The 21,063-nt window shown below is 31.5% G+C and overlaps 2 protein-coding genes across 11 annotated transcripts in view; both read left to right on the forward strand.

Moving 5' to 3' along the window:
* The first annotated feature begins 538 nt into the window (after positions 1 to 538).
* On the forward strand, positions 539 to 9,741 carry l(3)mbt (lethal (3) malignant brain tumor). 9 transcript variants are annotated; one of them, XM_012484077.3, is made up of 17 exons: positions 539 to 669; positions 3,387 to 3,594; positions 4,255 to 4,549; positions 4,646 to 4,885; positions 4,960 to 5,594; positions 5,668 to 5,827; positions 5,901 to 6,072; positions 6,187 to 6,370; positions 6,442 to 6,640; positions 6,721 to 6,938; positions 7,022 to 7,250; positions 7,344 to 7,533; positions 7,628 to 7,749; positions 7,917 to 8,280; positions 8,377 to 8,451; positions 8,551 to 8,860; positions 8,932 to 9,741. In XM_012484077.3, exons 1-17 carry the CDS (start codon positions 644 to 646, stop codon positions 9,055 to 9,057), a joined length of 3,753 nt encoding a protein of 1,250 aa, XP_012339531.2. In that variant the 5' UTR covers positions 539 to 643; the 3' UTR covers positions 9,058 to 9,741. The 9 variants fall into 9 exon arrangements, with proteins under 9 accessions (XP_012339531.2, XP_086761728.1, XP_086761727.1 ...); XM_086905602.1 differs by having other exon boundaries at positions 6,454 to 6,640; XM_086905601.1 differs by having other exon boundaries at positions 6,190 to 6,370.
* A 352-nt stretch (positions 9,742 to 10,093) lies between these two features.
* fng (Fringe glycosyltransferase) overlaps positions 10,094 to 21,063 on the forward strand; it is a 67,417-nt gene continuing 56,447 nt past the window's right edge. The window contains exons 1-4 of one of the 2 annotated variants that reach the window (XM_003691792.4): positions 10,094 to 11,083; positions 11,441 to 11,677; positions 15,329 to 15,377; positions 17,329 to 17,431. In XM_003691792.4, coding sequence (XP_003691840.1) covers positions 10,790 to 11,083; positions 11,441 to 11,677; positions 15,329 to 15,377; positions 17,329 to 17,431 — 683 coding nt within the window. In that variant the 5' untranslated portion in view covers positions 10,094 to 10,789. The remainder of the gene's footprint in view (positions 11,084 to 11,440; positions 11,678 to 15,328; positions 15,378 to 17,328; positions 17,432 to 21,063) is intronic. The other variant, XM_086905114.1, reaches the window with a different exon arrangement.

Below are 21,063 nucleotides of genomic sequence, written 5' to 3' on the forward strand. Positions count from 1 at the left end.
CAAAAGATTTATTGTAGCAAGTAATCGTATATTAATATGTATACACATCGCGTAGAAATTATTCATTATTGCATTATGAAAATATGCAAAATATGTTTCAATATATAAATGTTTCAATATATATAATAATTCTATTAAATTTTATTAAATTTGTTATACATTATTTTTTTTTTATTTCAATATTGAAAAATAATATTTAATTTTAATTATATATAATTACGAAAATAAATTAATTTTCTATTATTATGATTAATATAAGAAATTTAATTTTTTTAAAATTATTTTTCAAAATTGAAAAAGAATATCAATTTTTTATTATGATTTTTATATCAAAATAAATGAAAAATAATAACTACTATCATTTGATACTTTTTATATTAAATATGTTATATGTGAATCATATTTTTTTTGTAAAAATTATATCTGTGAAGTAATCTCACTATTATAATTGAAAAATAATAATAACAATATATAACCGATAAATGAAAATTTTCATTATATGTTATTAAATGCATATTTCTAAGTAGTTAAGAATTTTTACCTTATTTTATTTTATACGTACCAATGTGAATGAGTCTTTTTACAGCAGAAGCAACATGGGTCGATGCGCATGCGCACTTAGAATGATACCGTCTCTTCGCATATGATGGCGACTGACAACTTTAAAACGTGAGTTTATTATCATATAATTTCTTATGTTTACAATGTGTTGTTCGCGTGTAAAATATAACAGTGCTATCATTAAATATTCAGATGTTTGTTAGTCAGGTAATTTTTTTTCACGATTATTGTTTAATAGATTATATCCTTAAAATTACCGCTCATAATTCGTTAGACCAACATTCACTTATCCTAGTAAGTATACCTATAAAGCTTTCCGTAACTTCTTGCATTAGTGTACTTGAAAAAAGTTGTAAAGTATTTATGAATGAATGTAACATATATAAACTTTTTAGTACATATTAATATAATTTTCACAATAATATTTATTTATATTCTTTTTCAATTTATCTCATATAGAAACATACTTAAAATATTGTGACTTTGGTGCTTTGATAATGATTGTATCTACATATTCATAACGATCAATTAATACTGGTAAAGTAAATATAATGAATTAAATATTTTCTTTCTAGCTTTGAAAACTTTTTAATAACCTTGATACATTAAATATTTTATATTTTATTGAACTATATTTTATTGTTGTTTTTTTATAAAATAACTTGTATATTCATAATTTTTAATTAAAAATTTGTTTTTATTTAGGATCATCTAGTTTATATTATCTTTTATAAATTTAAAAAATATTTGTAAATTATAGTTATGTCGTATTGTTATCGTTATTATTAATTTATATCAAAAATTTATAAATTATTTAAAATTTTAATAAAATTTTAATAACAATTGTTTATTACTGATTTTTATCCCTTTCGAATATAAATTTATCACATTCAATATATTATAATTATAATTTAATAATAATTATAAGTTTATATTTTATGTGAAGCGATAATTCGAGCGAATATATCGAGCATTAAAAATATAAACTCTTATATTTTAGAGGTTAATGTAGAAGTATATCGAAATAGAAACTTAAGCATTTGTTTAATATGCAAATTGGATTTATCAATTAGAATTTTCTATTAATCAATACAAATAATATTTATATATATAGCATAATGGAAAATATTGATCGTTAAACTTAATAATTTTATCAACAGTTCGTCAAAATTGCTGTTTCAAAGACAGAATCCTTTTCCCGATTACACGTATTGCTCGTTTAACCAATCCAAATACGATAACAATACGACGTCACTTGAATACCGGCTGCCATTGGTTAAAAGCAAGAACTATAAAAATAAAATAATAAAATTTAACATATCTATACTTGAAACAGACCTAAATCAAATATGTTTCAAATTGCAAATTTTTGTTAAATTATTAATATATTAATAAATTTAAATTTTCAAAATTCAATATAATTGTCTATTAAATAACAATAAATATGTGACTTAGTTTTTTTTTAAAAAAAAATATTAATTTAGTTCGCATTGATTAGCAACATGTATATTACTCGTACTTTTTTTTTTAACAATATTTGCGCGGGAAATTCATTAAAGAGTAAAACAATAAAAATATATTATCAATACACTAGATTAGATTAAAACATTTTTTATACGTCATATGTACATATCGATCAACTGAGCATGATCCTTGAATGATTTCAAAATTACTCGCTGTCGGGAAAAATCTGTACATCCTATGCGGTTAATAGTGCACTGAGAACGTTACGATTGGTCGAAGTTGTGAACTTGTTCTTTAGTTTAATAGCGATTAACCAATAGCGAGCGGCCTGTTGCGCCGTCGCTACTACAGTTAGAGCCTATGAGGACGTAGCTGTAGCGTACGGAGAACGAAGGCTCGAACGCTTAAAAGATATGTGAAAATAATTGCTTAAAATTCCGTGGAATTCAATTTGGTTTGTTCTTCATTTATACTGTATTAATTATTTACACTATCTTAAGAATTCTGGTAGAAGTGATCAATTTTACATAGTTTAATCTGTTCTCCGTTCCAGTGTGAAAAGTGTGCGTGCGCGTTGTATTCTTCGAGTGATTTGTGATGCGCGACTGATGATTTGTAAAAGTATTAGAATAAAAATATCTGTGCTGTAACTCTTGAAAGTAATAGTTTCTTGAGATTTTTGGTATTTCATAGAATATATAGAATAAATTCTTATTCAGCCGATAGGTTTAAAAGCGTGAAAAATAATAACGTAACTTCACTCAATGATATTAATTCGGCGCGTGTTTCAAATCGTGTTGGCAATTCTCTTAACGCCCAGTTATGGCTATCTGTGAAATCACGACAAAAGTAACCGAACTTTGCATATTAGTTTCATTTAGTTTATTTCATTAAATTTTTTTCATCGTGTATATAAAAGTCGCAATTATTCATGAATTATGTAACTAGTAACAATTCTATTATTCACTTGGTAATAGAAGATATTGTATATTGTTAGGTTTGTAAAATTATGAAGTATTTTTTTTTTTTTTTTTTCTTTTTTTTTTTGTCTATTTCTTTTACATAAAAATCTTTGATATAATATTTTTTATTTTTTTCCTCGTTTTCATTTTATAGTAAATTTTAAAAATTAATTTTCTAAATATATATAAAATTTAAGTCAGTAAATTGTTTTTATCTTTTAATATTCTAGTCACATTATTTGTATTGTTTTGTGATATAATTTAAAAAAAATAAAGATTTTATGAAAGTATGACAATGGTTTATGTTTTTAAATCTTTTTGTAACAATTTATTGTTAAATAAGAAAAATAAGTTTCTTTAGATATCTAAAAAATATGATGCATTACGTTTTCTTGACAGAATGGAAGAAGAAATAGTAGTAGATGATGTAGATGAGAACAGTAGCACGGAGACTCCACAATCAGATGATCCAACAACACCCGTTATGCCTTTATTATATATTCAACAAAGTAAATTACGTTCAGTACCACCAACAACCACAAATCAGACTTTGGTTTCACCTAATGCTACTCAATTGGCTGCTATTATCAATCCAGTTAATAATCAGGTAAATTAAAATTTTTATCTTATATAAGATAGTTTGAATATTTAAGCAAATTATTTTTTCCTATATATAATATAATAGTTCTGAAAATTTCTAATAAAATTTAAAAAAGATTATTAATATTCATAATTTGATTCTTATATAAGTAGATTAATATATTGTACTATATAGTACAATAAACTACACAATTGTAATATATAGGTCAGAGTAACCTATAATTATATAAAATGATCCAATAATTTAAATATATATTAACTATATTTTCACTATATTACATATGCATTAATATGGAGAATATGCATGTGAAATTCTATTAAATTCCATGTATAGGTCATAGTAATGAATGATATATATCTTTATAGTAAATATAGATTTGTTCTCAATATATCTGTTGTAGTGAATAATAAGTAGGAAAATATAGATTATATTAAATATTATTTTTATATTCAATATTTCTATGATAGTATTAAAAGTTTTTTAAAAAACATACAATATAAAGAATTTGAATTACATTAAATTACATGATATTGAATTATCAAATGATTTTTATGATTAAATTAATTGTGTTATGATTAAATCAATTTCATTCAACTAATTTATTTGGAATTTTATGAATTAATTCAGTGTCAATGTTATCAATGAATTGTTTATTTCATTTTTTAGATTGTCACTGGACAGAATAAAGTATTTATACAAGGACCAAGTCAGGTTACTACTTCTCAAAGTAAACAACATATTGTAATTCATCGGCCAATTAATACTGTCAGTACCACAACAACTTCACAAGGTCAGAAACATATATTACTTAGAAAGTCCAACACATCTACTGCTCAGATTGTGCCCTTAAGTACTTCTCAGGGAAATCAAGCCAATGCACAAGCAGGCAAGCATACGTTTGCATATCTCGGGACTCTCATTAAACCAAATAAATCACGTGAATCTGTTGTTATTCCAGCAGGTGATTAATTCTTAAATTTTTTTTATATTATATAATAATGATTATAAAAGATATTTTTTATTAATATAATTTTAATTTTTTAATATACTTTATTAGGAGCTTTGACTACAACTCAAATAACCAAACCAAAATTAGTAATAGCACCAGTTATATCACAATTAGCTCAAACTTCAACAAGCACTACTACAGGATCTCAAAGTCAACCTCCAAAACATATGGCGAATTTATTATTACCAGTCAGTATTCCCCCACAAAATGTACCTCCTAAATCCAGTATGTTTAATTTAAAAATTAATAATGGCCAAATTAATACTGATAGTAAAGGAACTATTACTGGTAAGTATATTTGAAAGTATATTTAATTGCATTGTTAAATTTGAACAAATTATTGATCTTATTTTATATCACAGTGCTGCGAGAGTCAAAAACTACAAATTCAGCTACTCATCCACCACCTTTGCATCCTATTACAAAAATGAGTTTATTAAATGCAAATAAAGGAAATAATAATTCAACAGATAGTATAAAAATTACAGAAAATCCAGATTCTGCTGTTATTACTCCCATTCCAAAAAAGGATGATACTGGTATACCTGAAAAACGGAAAAAGACGATAAGCAATATATTAAGAGGATCGAGTGAAAAACGAATGAAGAAACAAAATCTTTCAAAATCTCCTCAAGATAGTATAGTTGATGTAAGCTATGCACTAAGTAGTCCAGAATCAGAACAAGATAAGGATAAAAAAGTGCAAAATGATGATGATATTACTTTGATTAAAGTAGTTCCTAGTGAAGATAAAACTATGAAACTTACTAATACTAACATGGATGATGATATAAAAATTGAGATTATTAAAACGCGCACAAGTTGTGGTATTGAGTCAATAACAGACAATAAAAATGATTCTAAGATTAATATAAATAACCACGAAGATTTGAAAGATCATTTAAATACAACACATGCGAATGATTCGAATTTTGATGCAACAAAAGTTTTAGATTGGAAAGATGGTGTTGGAACTCTTCCTGGAAGTACATTAAAGGTATGACAATGTAATGTTAGAAAGTTAATTTGTGACTAATGTTATAGTTTAAAATAGCGAATGTATTCCATAGTTTTGTATGAATGAATTTGGTATCATGGAAGTAGTAGATGAAGACGAAAATAGCAAGCAAAGTAAAGATTGCATTGGTGACAAAGAAAATGTTTGTTCGACTCAGAATTCTTCCAAATCTAGCCCTGTAACTGTTAATAATATAAACACAGAGAAGAAATGTAAGTATTAAATTATGATTTTTTTCAGAGAGAAACAAAATTTTTTTTTAAATAACTAAATTTATTTTTTTAGCTGATGATAGGAAATCTAGGACTGTTTCGGCGGATACAATGTATCATTGTGAAGGCTGTGGATGTTATGGATTAGCTGCAGAATTTGAAAGTCCAATATCATGTGGTCCAACATGTACAGAAATAATAGAAGCCAAAAAACAACCTACTTTACGGAAGGAAAAAGATTTAAAGTATGTAATTTAATTTTTAAAAAATATAATTAAATTTTAAAATTTTCAAAAAATTATATTTTTTAACTAAATATACATTTAAATTTATTTTCATTTTTTTTTTTTTTGATTTAGTAGAGATTTACGTGCGAAACGTAAACGTAAAAGATTACTTCAAGAACAACAACAGTCGAAAGAAATAGAAGAAAAATCTGAAGATAAAATTCAGGACAAGGTAAAGTCTGAAACAGATGAGGATACAAAAGATACTATCACAGGAATAGATGATGAAAGTCAAGGAGATACCACTGAATCAAAGGTATTTATGATCAAATTTTATTTATATAATCATTAAAATATACTGGTTTATAAATATGTTTCTGTATGTAGTATCCTTGGCAGACAGGAAAACTCGGATTTTCATGGTCTAAATATCTTGAACATTGTAAAGCAAAAGCTGCACCTGTTAAATTATTCAAAGATCCTTTTCCATATACTAAAAATCATTTTAAAGTTGGAATGAAATTAGAAGGAATAGATCCTGAACATCCATCACGATATTGTGTTCTTACAGTTGTTGAAGTAGTAGGTAAGTCTGTTTTAATTTCTTTCTTTTATATTTGCTATATAAAAACAAATTCAATATATTTAAATTATATATATTTTCAGGTTACCGAATACGTTTACATTTCGATGGATATTTAGAAAATTATGATTTTTGGGTAAATGCAGATAGTATGGATATCTTTCCTATTGGTTGGTCAGAAAAAAATGGACATCGATTAGATCCCCCAAAAGGTTATGTAGCTAGTAATTTTAATTGGAATGCATATTTAAAAATTTGTAAAGCTACTGCAGCACCAAAAAATATATTTTCAAATAAAAGTGTGAGTATTAATTTTGAACGACAATATTTAATTGATTCATTTTAAATTTTCATAAATTTAATCAATATATTTTATTATTATAGTCCGTCTGTCCAACTGGTTTCCGTGTAGGAATGAAATTGGAAGCAGTTGATAGAAAGCATTCATCATTGGTTTGCGTAGCTAGTATAGCAGGCCTAATGGATTCTCGCATATTAGTTCATTTTGATTCTTGGGATGAAGTATATGATTATTGGGCAGATGCAAGTTCTCCATATATTCATCCAGTGGGATGGTGTCATCATAATGGTCATAGTTTAACGCCACCAAATAGTAGGTGAAAATATATATTTGATTTTTATACGTATTTTATAATTTTTTTTCAGAAAGAATGATACATACAAAAATATGAATTTATTGATTTAGATTATAAAGATCCCAAATCTTTTACGTGGGACGCATATCTTAGAGAAACTCGTTCTATGGTTGCACCGGCGCGAGCTTTTAAACAACGACCACCTTGCGGATTTAAACGTGGAATGAAATTAGAAGCAGTTGATAAACGTGTGCCCCAACTTATAAGAGTAGCAACTGTTGAAGATGTAAAAGATCATATGTATGTAAATAAATATTTATTTTTATCAAAATTAATTGATTATTTGATAGTTGACTGTTAATTTGAAATATAAAAAATTATATTTACATTACAGGTTAAAAATACGATTTGATGGATGGCCAGAAAATCATGCCTACTGGGTTGATGATGATTCGCCTGACATACATCCCATGGGTTGGTGTATGAAAACGGGTCATCCTTTGGAACCACCATTAAGTAAGAATTTTTTAAATATTTGTCACATTTGTATATTTGTATATTTTATTGTTTTTCTACATTTTTTATATTTTGTTATTTTTAAAATTTTTAATTTTGAATATATGTTGCATCTTTATATCTTTATTAGAGTCTGTGTTTTAACATAATATTAATACATGTTATAGCTCCGGATAATTTAAATGATAGACCAGAATGTGGAACATATGGTTGCAAAGGAATAGGTCACGTGAAGGGTCCTAAATATGCAACACATAATTCTGCATCAGGATGTCCATATTCACCTCAAAATCTTCACAAAGTTAGACAATTAGCTGATAGGCTTAATTTAAAACATGAAACTTGCGATTTTGAAGATGATTTACAGGATAGATCAAAAACAGAAAAGGCTGATAAAATAAAAATGGAAAAATCTGAGAAACTAGAGAAGCCATTATTTTCGGAAGATCGGTTAATGAAAACTGAGAAAGATATTAAACAAGAAGATGGAGATTTTTCTGATAAAAATGACAAGTCTGAAAATTCGGAAAAGTAAATTATATTAATATTTTCAATTATGTTTCTATTAATTAAATTGTTATATAAAATAATTATTCTTAATATTATATTCTAAACTATTCGTTATAGGTCTAGTAAGTCAAAACATCATCATAGTGATGGACAAACGGATGATGATGAACTTCTAAGGAAAAGAAAAAAAAGGTTTGAATAATTCTTTTTTTTTACATTTATAAATCTGATATTTATTATCAATTTATATATATATATATATAAATATATATGATTTATATATTTTTGTAGACGACAGATTTCTGAGGAACCTTTATATTCTCTTTCAAATTCATATGGTGATTCATCATTAAATACTATACCTTATGCCGCAAATATGCCTGATAAACAATTGCGTACGGAATTATATCAATCTGTTTATAATCCTGGATACAATCCATTACCGGATGCTCCACATATATGGGCGAAACATAGCAATGCTTTAAACAGGGTAGTAGCAAAACAAAATACAAATCCACGAAGGTGGTCAAATGAGGAAGTTATTAAATTTATACAGAGCGTCCCTAATTGTAAAGAAATTGGAAATATCTTTAGACAACATGTATGTATTAGAAAAAAAAAAGAATTTTATATAATTTGAGTTGTATTTAATTTTTTATTTTATTTTTACAGAATATAGATGGAGAAGCATTTTTAATGTTAACTCAAGAAGATTTGGTATCATTATTGGGATTGCGTCTCGGTCCTGCAATTAAATTGTATAATAGCATAGTTCTTTTACGTCGAAGGGCAACGTGAATGATATGCGATGAACGCATATATAATTGGGTTTTAAAAAGTGCAAAGTGGCAGCTATCTTAATGATCGCATCAAATGTATTTATGAAAAACAAAAAAAGAGAGGCTTAACAATCATTGAGATAGGAATGTACCTCCTATCGTAATTAGAACTTTACAAATGAAGGAGGAAAGTGTAATAAATTTTAATTTAATGATGTAAAAGACAATTATTGAAGTGAAAGGCAATTATGTGCTTGAAGTTGAAATGGACAATTTTTATCCGTATGTGATCACGAGATATAATTATAATTCGGACATATGGCCATGATGAAGTACTTACGATTGTCCGTTTTAATTTTTTCCTATACAGTGCATTCAATCATGTACAAATGTAAATATTAATAATCTTAATAATTAAATATTGTAATACAAAAAATATAAGTAGTTTTTCGAAGAAATCTACACCTGACCTGCGATATTAATATTAAGAACAGCTTACCTTCGTCCTTCGAATTTTCTTTAGGGCGAATTTATTAGCAATAATAACATATTTTTTTATAACATATTATAATACCAAATGTTTCTAATATTTTACAATTTAACAATATTTCATTTTTACAATAAATAAAAACAACGAAAGCCAATTCGAATAAAAAAAAATAATTGTAAATATATGTCTAATAAACAAAAAATTTAAATCCAATATACGATGTATATTATATAAAATAATATATAATGCATGAAAAAATTGAAAATATTCCCTAATTCCTTTCAAATAATAAGGATGTTCAACGATTATTCATTAAAAAATAAAAGTGGAATATTCATAATAAAATTAATAATATATAACGAATAATAATATTTCAATTACTCCTGTTTGTTACTCATTGGCTTTCAATTGATATTAAAATTTAATACCATGTTACACGACAAAGAGACGGTGCTCTATTTAAAATGCGTTTCCCTTCTCATTTGTTTCAGACATTGTACCACTCGCAGGCCGTTTTTCTCCCACCATACCAACCAAGTGTCTGCCATGGCGATGTTTACAGCGTAGTCACGGCGGCTGGCCATGTGTTCAGTCGGTGGCCTGTCGCGTGCCGCGCAACAGTACGTTTTATAACGTGTTAGTCTCGTGATTCTTCGTATTACTCCGAAAGCATTTTAGTGTGACAACTAGTTGTCAAATATTTATTGCTGTTTTACTATATACAGATTACATTTAATTACTTTACATTAATTATATTTTTTTTAATATTGACAAAAATTAAACAATTTAACGCACGATTAATCGATTCATAGAAATATATTTTTATAATATTAAATTCGGAAGACAAGTTTTAAAATACAAAATATTGTTGAACTGAAATATAGAATTCTAAATCAATATATCGATTTTAATGATTTAATCGATCTAGAAGAAATTGATAAAACCAACTATGAACTAAGTGAAGTGAAACGATGACATTAGTGATGTTATTAGCAATTCGTTACAAAATATCATATATTGAAATTTTACAATTACATTTTTTGATTAATTTAAAAGGTAATAAAATTATTCGAAGGATGATCTTGTGATTGACATAGTGAATCGATATAGTTCACGTGATTCCTTGTCATGCGCAAACGTGATTATTTCGAGTTATGAGTATATTTAATTTGATTAACGAGAACAAATTTTTCGATTAGTCGATATTTAAAAAAAGTAATACGAGAGTGACGCGGAAACCGACGGGTATATATCATATGTTATGACTGGCGTATTTTTAACAAGCCAGAAGGAGGAGAACGATGTGGGGTGGTTATCGTTAATTATTGGAATTCGAGAAAAACGCGAAAATCACGGAGAAGAAGGACAGTCGGTGAAATTTGGTGGCGGTGGGCCACAGACTCGTTTGTCGGTGATTGACGCGGGATATATCAGCACCGGAAGTGCTAAAATGCCCCGTGGCCTGCCGACTAGACGAGGTCTTCAGGCATTGGCACTTGTTCTTGCCACTGCTTATGCTACGATTCTTCTTTATCAAGCTATTGTACCTCGTCAGGTAAGTGTTTTAAGACATTCACATCATAATTTGAATCGCATAACAGTAAACATTCAATTAACATCTGTGATAAAGAGCATTCGTAATTCATCATTTTCGAAATTCGTAAAAATTATATATTCGTTGTTAAAATGTTATTCGTAGTAAGTTATATAAATCAAACATCTGTTTTATAAAATGAACAACGGAAGTTAAACATGCCTCATTAATTCGTTTTATAATTTATACATGTTCTTCATTTCTTTTTTTAAAATATTCGAATTCTTGTTCTATATGTGCATCATATATTTATAAATGTTACGAATTTATCGAGAAAGTATTGTGATTGACCTTGTATGTGTGTATTATATTGTTTAGTGGATCGACGAAATGACAGTTGAAGTAAATAACAGAAATGTACTGGTAGAAGTGCCATCTTCAAGGAGAATGATCAGAGAGGAATCATCGGTAACACCTGCAATCGCGACTGCGACGATGGCACCATTCACCACAAATCTCGACGATGTGTTCATCAGCGTAAAGACCACCAAGCATTATCATCATTCCCGTCTGCCGGCTATTATCAGCACGTGGTTTCAGTTCGCTAAGGATCAGGTATGTAAATAGAAATACTATATATAGTAAATTTGATATTTATGTTTTTATCTATATACATATTTATATTTATATTCGTATAATATATTTTTCTAATTTATAACTAATGTTATTAAACACGCGATTCCTTTATTTATTTTTTGAATAATTAGATTTAAAGTTATATTTTGCATCAATTTGAAACGGAAGGAAATAAATGGAAATTTACATATAATTTGTTATCTATCTTGCTATCTGTCGAACGATAGATTTTCAGTTTGATGAACAATCGTGAAAATGGGATTTTATTTCTTTATTTTATTTGTATATTTTTCTCTTTCTTTTTTTTATTGGCTCAAAAATTGTAGGTAGCATATTGGTAGGAATGAAAGATCTACAAATTTAACTTTCGCGATATTATCATGCCACGACTAATTGCATGCATTGTACTCTCCTTTTTACTCATCCCTTTGCTCCCAACGCTACCGACGACACTTCTTGGAACTAGCAACCAAGAGAAGTTAGAGAATTGGATAACAATCGAGATTCTCAGGATTCGTAGAGAATTATTCAAGGATATAAAAGTTTATTTCAGAGTACTTGTGTTTTTATGGTACTATAATATTTATCTATTATCTTGTTCCATTAAGAATCTTCTTTGAAATAGGTTTTAGTTTGTTTTAATTTATTTTATTAGATTTGAGGTTAAGAAAATTTTATCGAATTATATTTTGAAATAACATATTATTATATTTCTATAATGGATAATCACAATTAAAAAAATTAATTGTGTTAACTATCGATTATCGAATCAAGATCGATAGAATAAATCTATCTAAGATAGATAGAATAAAAAATTATAATAAATTAGATTAAGGTATAACGCAATTCTTTATTTCACGAAGCTTTAAACATAGAGAAAAAATATGAGAAAATATCAGGATGTTCTTTTTATTTCGCATTATAAATTCGCAATCCAATTTACGAAGAAGGATCATCGCTGTCAAAAAGAGGTGGATAAGAAAGCGGATTCAAAATCAAATCATTTTTTTACGATATATTAACGGTAGAAATTTAAATAACTTGAAAAAACTGTACATATATATCCACATATTCGTACTTTTATATGTATTTCTTATATTCATCATTGCAGTAAGATTAAATAGATATTTTCAATTCCGACAAATTGCTCGTGATGCACCTTGTAACCGAATGAAATTAATACGTTCGCGATTCGACAGTCATCGTATTCAATTGGCTCACAGTTAACATTTCATAAGTATTCATTGGAAGATTTTATTGAAAAGAAAGGGATTTCTATCGGCAATATCGATCGATCAGATGTCGAAGTTCTCTCTTGTCATTAGTTTCAATGACTCGCTTCATATTGTAACCTTACAATTTACAACAGCCGTTTCGCCTCTGAATCGTTCACGGATAATTGATCAATTATCGTCGTTTATTTATTTGGAAATGCTTACTAATCGCACTGCTGTAATTTTACACGACTAAAGTACATGGAATTTTTCAAGTTAATCTCGTTCTTTTATTGTCTTTTTCAATGATCTGTTCTTGAAATTGCAAATTCTGGGTTCATTGCAATTTTTAAAGAATTAAAATTTGGAGTAATGAAAACACTTATAATATTGATATCAATATTTCGTTATTTGATACTTATATTTTAACTGTTCCCAGAATTTTCAAAGTTTATCTTTTAAAATAACTTTTAAGATCAGATTATACCGGTTATGTTACAAACTGGAACACAAGTATATATCACTCATTAACTAAAGTTAACTTGAAACCTTTTTAATTCCTAACCTCACTTATTACACATAGTTGTAAATGGTGGCAACTAGAACCAAACATTTAATCGGATCCCAGTGTAAGAGATCAGCTTAACGACGACGCCCGTTTTAGCCGCGACATACGTGCGTGGATTAACGTAATTACGTCGATGTAACATGACGCCGGTGCCACTGACGTCATCACATCTCTCGTCTCTCTTTTTCCTTGGCATATGATGTCTCTTGTTTGCCGGATATTCGTGTTCCTTCTGCAAACGCTGACTCGAGGTTTATTCGTCTCACCTCTTTTCTTTTTTTTCTTCTGTACATATTTTTTTCTTCTCTCTCTACCACGAACGATTTAATTGCAGGTTACACAGGACATCCGTCTTGTCGCGACAATTCTTATCGTACTATCCCATGGATAATTTAACTCTCGTATGGCAAATCTTTAATCTATCGACCAAAACGAACAAATCGTTATTTCTTTCACAAATAAATTTCTCAATTAAATTCTTATATTTCTCTATATATGGATTTTTGATTTTCTAAGAATATTATTATCGAAACACGTGTCTCACGTTTAGAGTTGTGACTGTCGATTATCGATATGTTATCGATATATTATTGATAGTTTTATTTTTATATATCGATGATAAGAAAAATGTAGGAATGATTAGAGTTTTTATTTTTCTTATTCACTGTTACTATTAAAACATTAAAATAAAAATATTATTTGTAATAAATTACAATTAAAATATGTAAAACTTTATTAAAAAAAATCATATTGTAGTTTACTTTTATTCATCGATATGTTAACGATATATTATCGATATTATCAATATTATCGATATTATCGATATTTATGCAATATCGATAGTCATTCTAACCTTAGATTAGATTCTACATTTGACGTCCAGGTTAAGAGTGCTCTCTTTATTCTTATAAAATTAAATATAATCTTTAAACATTGCAAGAAATTGGAAGATTCTGCTTTCGTGCTTATTCTTTTAAATGGTTTATCCCATCGGTACGGTATTTTTCTCGTGTTTTTTGTCGTTTCATCCACACAAATGGCGAGAATCTTCTATTTCCTTGGTTCGAAAATCTCGCCACGTGAAAATCCTCGAAACAATACTCATGACGTCTGGTAAGTTATCGTTACCCCTCGTTTTCGTTAGTGTTCACTTCCTGAAGGGAACTCGCCAACTAAAAATAGGCGACTGCTTTAACACGTGCGCTGCACCGATCTTTAACCGAGTCATTCTTCACTTGGCCAGATGAGACTGATGAACCTACCAGAGTTTCCTAACCCCAAGGTGTTTTCCTCTCGATCCGTTTCTTGCATTACTCGAAATCATTATATTTCTATAAGATTTTTATAACATAACCTTATCTTGAATCTTGTTAAATTATTTTATTATTTTTATCTTTTTATCATCATATATATATATATTGGAATATTATTTATATTGGATATTCAGTTAGCTCGAAATTAAAAATTTCGAAATAGAAGTTGCAAAAGTTAAAAATGAAAAGAAAAAAGTAATCATTTGTCAGTTTCGAAAGATTGGAGTTTCGAGATCTCGTGCAGTTTCACTCGCGTAAGAGAAGAAAGGGAAAGTATAGTTTTGATTTCCCAGCGGCCGGTCAAGGATGAAACCCTTGGCAACGATTTATCGAGCTCGGTGGACGTAGATGGAGCGATCCGAGGTGGAACGAACGGAAGAAATCGAAATTTATGATCGGTACGCGGCGCGTGTTGGCCGGGGTAAACAATGGCGCCTGCGTACGTGATCGACACGTTGATCGTTAGATTCGTAACCGACGTAGAAGTAACTTTTACCCAGTCGTGATTTAATCTTCGTTTTCTTTTTGATTTCAGACATGGTTCTTCACCGATCGGGACGATCCGTATTTCCAGAATCAGACCAGTGAGTAATTTTACTTTTCATTTTCAAACGAACTATGCCGTAAAAATTCGAATTCGAGAAAAAAGGTTATGAAAATCGGGATAGTTAATGATCCATCTCGTAATGTTTTTATTAATTAATGATTAAAATATTTGTTCATTACGATAATAATAATAATTCCAGATTTAATTAATCCTCTTTTTATCATTCTCATCTTAATTTTTATTCACTCGGTATACTATAAACGTGTAATCCGTAAATAAGTTATGGATCATGAATGTATTCACGATCTTGCTTTAAAGATTATACAAATTAAAAATATAGGGCTACGAAGTAAATAAAGAAATAAGAACGAAATAGAAGCGTTTATTTCTGCTGTAATACGAGGCACGGGTAATTACGACTGGACTTAATGGTTGGCCTCATTTACGCGATAATTGCCAGCGCGGAACGAACGAGCGTATAGAAGCTTGTAGGACCCGTCCTCGTCGATCATTTCAAAATTTCTCGTCCTTTGGTTAATGATCGTGTCGAAACACGTCACTGTCCTCAATCGATTCGCGTTTTATTTGTGCGGATCACGAACGACACGTCATCTGCCAAACCGTGCGATATAATCCTAGGATTTAACCTAACCTAACTTTTGTAATCGAACCGGTATGGGATCAAGGACTGATTCAAGGGTTGACGTCGTTCGTCGATCAACCACCTGCTGGATTCGACGGGATCGTGGAAATGGTATTTCGTTGGAATTCTTTTCTGGAACCTGCTCGTGAAAGGAATCGTATATCGGAATTTCATGGAATTTGGTGGGTCGATACGAGGAATATTTTGAGAAATAGTTTTTCGTTCTTCGATTTAAGAATATTTTCGATTCAAAAAATTGAAATTTCTTCTTTCATCTGACAAATTTTTTTACATATCAATTAGGTAAATTCTATCGATATATTTCGGAATCTATATTTTCGATATTTCGATTTGGAAAACGATATATAACTTTTTCGATCGATTGGTAAGATCAACGCGTTGTTCCGTCAAATAAGAGTCATTTGCGAAATGTCCTGTGACCAATTCTTTATTCTTATCCGTACATTGTAAGATAAAAGGAACGAAAAAAAATAATGAATATTTGGAGTAGTGAAAACTAGTTTGAAACGATATTGAGCAATATGGCAGTAATCTCGGCGTTAGAACGAGAAAGGGTGGATTACGCGAGGCAGGTAGTAGAGAAAGGAGCCGTGGTGGAGGTGCAAACCGGTGCAGAGCGCGTGGTGAGGTCAAATGTCGGACGGTGCCCGAGGGCTCGCGTGCTCATCCCTCCTCCTTGGATCCTAAGGTGGCCGACATTATCCACCCACGCGGCCGACTGATGCGTCGGTTACGCCGCAAGGGAATACGCGCTCCCAATTCTTCCGAATCTCGTCGAATTTTTTTTTTTTTTTTTTTTTTTTCAAATTTTCTCATTTCGAAAATCCTAAAATCTCTTCGTTCGATCGTATGATAATTTCGTTAATTATTTCATTCATTGATATTGTAATCGCGTTTTTAATTTTTTTAATTATAATTTAGATAATTTAGAAAATGATCGTTCTTGTCTCGAAAAATTTATTTTTCAACGAAACAATAAATATTCTCGGTCTCATCTCTTCGATTTATATCTTTCCAGTTCGCAATTATTAAGCGGCCGTGTAATTACGAGAGCGATTCGAACGATTAATCGTCGCGTATTGTTGTTATATATAATTGATACACTCGTGTATCGTGGGAGCAAGGTGGAACGATACGTATCGCGATCCTCGAGAGCATATATCTTCGAAAGCATCGTTGAAGAGCCGAATCGAATTATCAATGAAAAAAATTACTCTTTGATCACATCGAGGAGGAGGATTATCAACCTTTCGATTAATTACATTTAATTACATCGCCCACTGTTTTTTCTTTAACAAAATGTGTCTCTGTTTGTTTGTTGCAGACGGCCATATGATCAACACGAAATGCTCGTCTTCGCACAACAGGCGGGCTCTTTGCTGCAAAATGTCCGTCGAATTCGACAGGTTCCTCGACAGCGGCCGGAAGTGAGTACTTCGCCCAATACTTTTCTTTATCTTCTATCTTTATCTATCGCGACACTTTTATTTCAAATTTCATTCGATCAATGCTTATCACGCAGGATGGAAAATATTTTTTTGAAAATCGAAAGCGATCGTCGTAGTCAAAATATATATCGTCTTATAAAAATACGTTTTTTATTCATCATAATAGAAATATCTCCCTTTTTTTTTTTTTATATATTATATGACAAATAGTAGATACACTTACGATCCAAATTTTATTCTTATCAAACGTACATTCTTATACAATTTCTGACGAATAATTAAATTTCGTCTCGTAATTTTATTTTTCACATAGAAATATCTATATATCTTTATATTTTATACGTTACTATAAATATATATTCACTCATCGTTTCTATTAAACGTGCTTAATTATGCGTACGATTTTTCTAACTCGCTGAAAAAATAAAAAAAAATCAGATCGCTCGAAAAATAAGCGGATTGAACAGGTGTATTTTCAACTCGCTATGAAAGCCGCCCTCAGAACGGACGGAACGACGATTCCCTCGGATCGATTCGATGTCGAAGATATTATCGTACCAGCCGGGTGGAGGACAGGTATCGCGGTTCCTTCGATTCGAAAAAAGATGGGGAGGGAGGGGGGGGGGGGAGTCGAGTCGCGCGTGGATCGGATAAACTTGTCTCGGCTGAGTATTCTCGAACCGACCAAATTAAACTGCTCGTTGTCAGCTTCGATCGTCGGCCATCCTGCCCTCCCTTTAACGATGAATTCTCTTTTCTTCGCGAACAGAAGGAAGGAAATTGTTCGTTTCACGAGAAAGGAAAATTTTATTTTTCTCTCTAATACGCTCCTGTATGTACGAGACTCGAGATCAAAAGTGGACGACGAAATTTCGAAAATGGGATTTTCTTTTCTTCTCGAGGAGTGGTGGACCTTTTCTCCGCTAATTGCACAGATTTTTTTTTTCTTTTTTTTTAAAGGAACGAAAGATAATACTAAGAAAATTCATCTTTCCTCCGAGGTTGCTTGAAAAAAGGTTTTTTTTTTTTTTTTTTTGGAATCGAAAGGACGACAAGGCTGGGCCAAAAGCGTTCCGGGTTGTTTGCAAATGGGATGTTATTGCTGTCGCTCGAATATTCGTGTTTACATAGGGTGGAACAATCAAAATATTATCCTTCGACTGGAAAAACACGCCTTAATGGATCGTCGTCTTCGTCGTGGCTCTCGCTCTTCGAACCAATTATCCGTATATTCCAAGCATTCCTCCACCTTTCTCCCATTTTCCCTTTCCATTTTTACTCGTTCGCCGTGCAAGGCCAGCTAGAAGGAAATAGGAGACGACATCGATTCACGGACGAATCGTGCCTAAAAAGGAAGACGGTTAATCGATCGATCGCAACGCCACCGAAAGGTAGTTCTCGCTTTTATCGAGGGAGTTTCCCCCACCGTTTTCTCCCTCCCCCCCATAAACAGCCTGGCTCGTCGGCTACTTCACAGTGTTTACGTGTAACGCGTAAACCAGCTCGCCTGACCGTGTAATCAAGGAGGAAGATCGAAGAGCAACATCCTTGAGAGGAAGGAAGAGAAAACAAGCTGTTTTCAATTACCACGGTTGTTAATCTTCTGAGTATGGAAAGTGGCATAATCCTGCGCCTGCGCGTGTTTTCACGGATCGGTGGAAGGATTTGGCGGAGGAATTCTTCTCAGGCTTGAAGGAAAATGAGCGCCCTCTGTCTCGTTTCGTGAAAATATTTGACTCCGCGCGGAAGCCGAAAAAAACACTTGTTCCTGCCTCGACTTCGAGTGGTGCCACAAGTGCCAACCGACCTTTTACAATCCCTTGTTACCGCTTGTCCAAGACCAGACCAATCTTGCCCCGTATTCTGCTAGCTCCCTTTTCGGCTTCCTTTTCCTCTTTCACCGAGTAATTTTTCTCTTAACTAGCCGACGAGACGAGACTCTCGCGCACGCGCACACGTGCTCTGGATGGACGTTGCTGGATGGAGCAAGCGAGCGAGCGTTCTCCCCCCCCTCTCCCCTCTTGCCGGGGGAATCCTTTTGTCCTGTTTGAGAAAAGTCCACAATACGGCACGTCACGGCCGGGAAGAGGACTCGGTCGTCTCCTTCGTGAGCGAGTAAGGATGGAAAGCGATTAAGGGGAGAAGAAAGAGGAGGAGGAGGAGGTGGAGGAAGAAGAAGAGGTGTGCACCAGCTGGCTCGAGACGATTCAATCTCCACTTTTCTCTTTCTCTCTCTCGTTCGCTTTCAAGGGGATCATTGGAGAAAGAAGAAGGGCGGGCAAGGGAGTGTCTCGAATGTCACATGCGGGCTCCCTTCCTCTTTGCTCCGTCCTTTCGTTGCCTGGACGCCTCTTTGGGATCCTCTTCCTCTTGTCCGGAACCCTTCTCCTCCTCCTCCTCCTCCTACTACTACTTACTCTTCCTTCCCGTTCGAGCGTTTTATTTTTCCTTCTCTCGAACGCGTGTTTTTAATCCTCGTTTTTATTTTCGTGCATGTTCTTCAACCCTCTGCTTGTTGTCCGGCTGGCCCCCCCCCTTGCGCGGGATGGGGGGAAGGGTTGATTTATCGAAGCAAGGAAAGTTTCGTGCGCTTTTCAACGGCTCGTTGGAAAGATGGTCTTTATTGGATTATGGCGGATATTTGTCGCTAGTATATGATTTGTGGATCCATTGGTACAGATTCCGCGCGGGTATCTCCTTCGATATTTTCTTTCTTTTTTTTTTTTTCATGGGTATTGTTCTGCAAATTTTTTGAAACAATTGTATTATCTGAATCTGTTCATATTACATGTTGCGTGTATTTTATTGATGAATATTGATGATGTAAAATTTTGATTAAAATACGTATTTACAACGATGAGGTTATGTTTGCGATAGATGGATAGAATTGGATGTGATATTTCTGGCAGCCCCTCTAAGTTTGAACTTACTCGTATAAAATAATAGAAATTCCCATTTCTAAGGATTTTACGAATTGAGCCTTTTCTCTGAAAAGAATTTTTATTATTTTTTAACGTTCAACAAAATAAAATATGGTAAATATGGTTAAATTAAAAATTCCAGTAAGCGATATTTTATCACACGTGTATAATCATCCACCGGGAAGACATTTCAATATTTTTTGCCGCGGTGAAAGTCAACTATATTATCGTCCGACTGAAATTTACCGTTGGCGATTTTGCACCTCGCGTACGCTCAATTATGCGAGCGTTTTACGCGCTTGCGATTCGCGTCATCGATAAAACGATGCCGTCTCGAATTTATGGAATTCCTTCTGCGCGCGCAGCTGCGCGATCGTTTCGAGAGCACAGCGATTGTCGATATTTCTCGCGATTTACGCCGCGGAACGGATCGATCTCGTTCGACCTCGACGAAACGAATACGTTAACGAAGTCGTTTCCTTCTAGCAACGTTAGAGAACAAATTTTAAAACATCGCCGGTATTATTCGCTTCCGTTTTCCAGAGAACATGGGGAGATTCTCAAGTGCTTTAAGAGAGATTTACGAGTGATTCGAGTGGGATTTCCAAGTAACTCGAGTTTGTTTTAGTTTCGAGAGAATTTTTGAAATATCTCGAGTATGCTCGAATTTTTGAATTGCGTTGTGTAAAA

The sequence above is a fragment of the Apis florea genome, unplaced genomic scaffold, assembly GCF_048593485.1.
Source record: "Apis florea isolate Af1SG1 unplaced genomic scaffold, ASM4859348v1 contig_2411_pilon, whole genome shotgun sequence".
Classification (NCBI taxonomy): domain Eukaryota; kingdom Metazoa; phylum Arthropoda; class Insecta; order Hymenoptera; family Apidae; genus Apis; species Apis florea.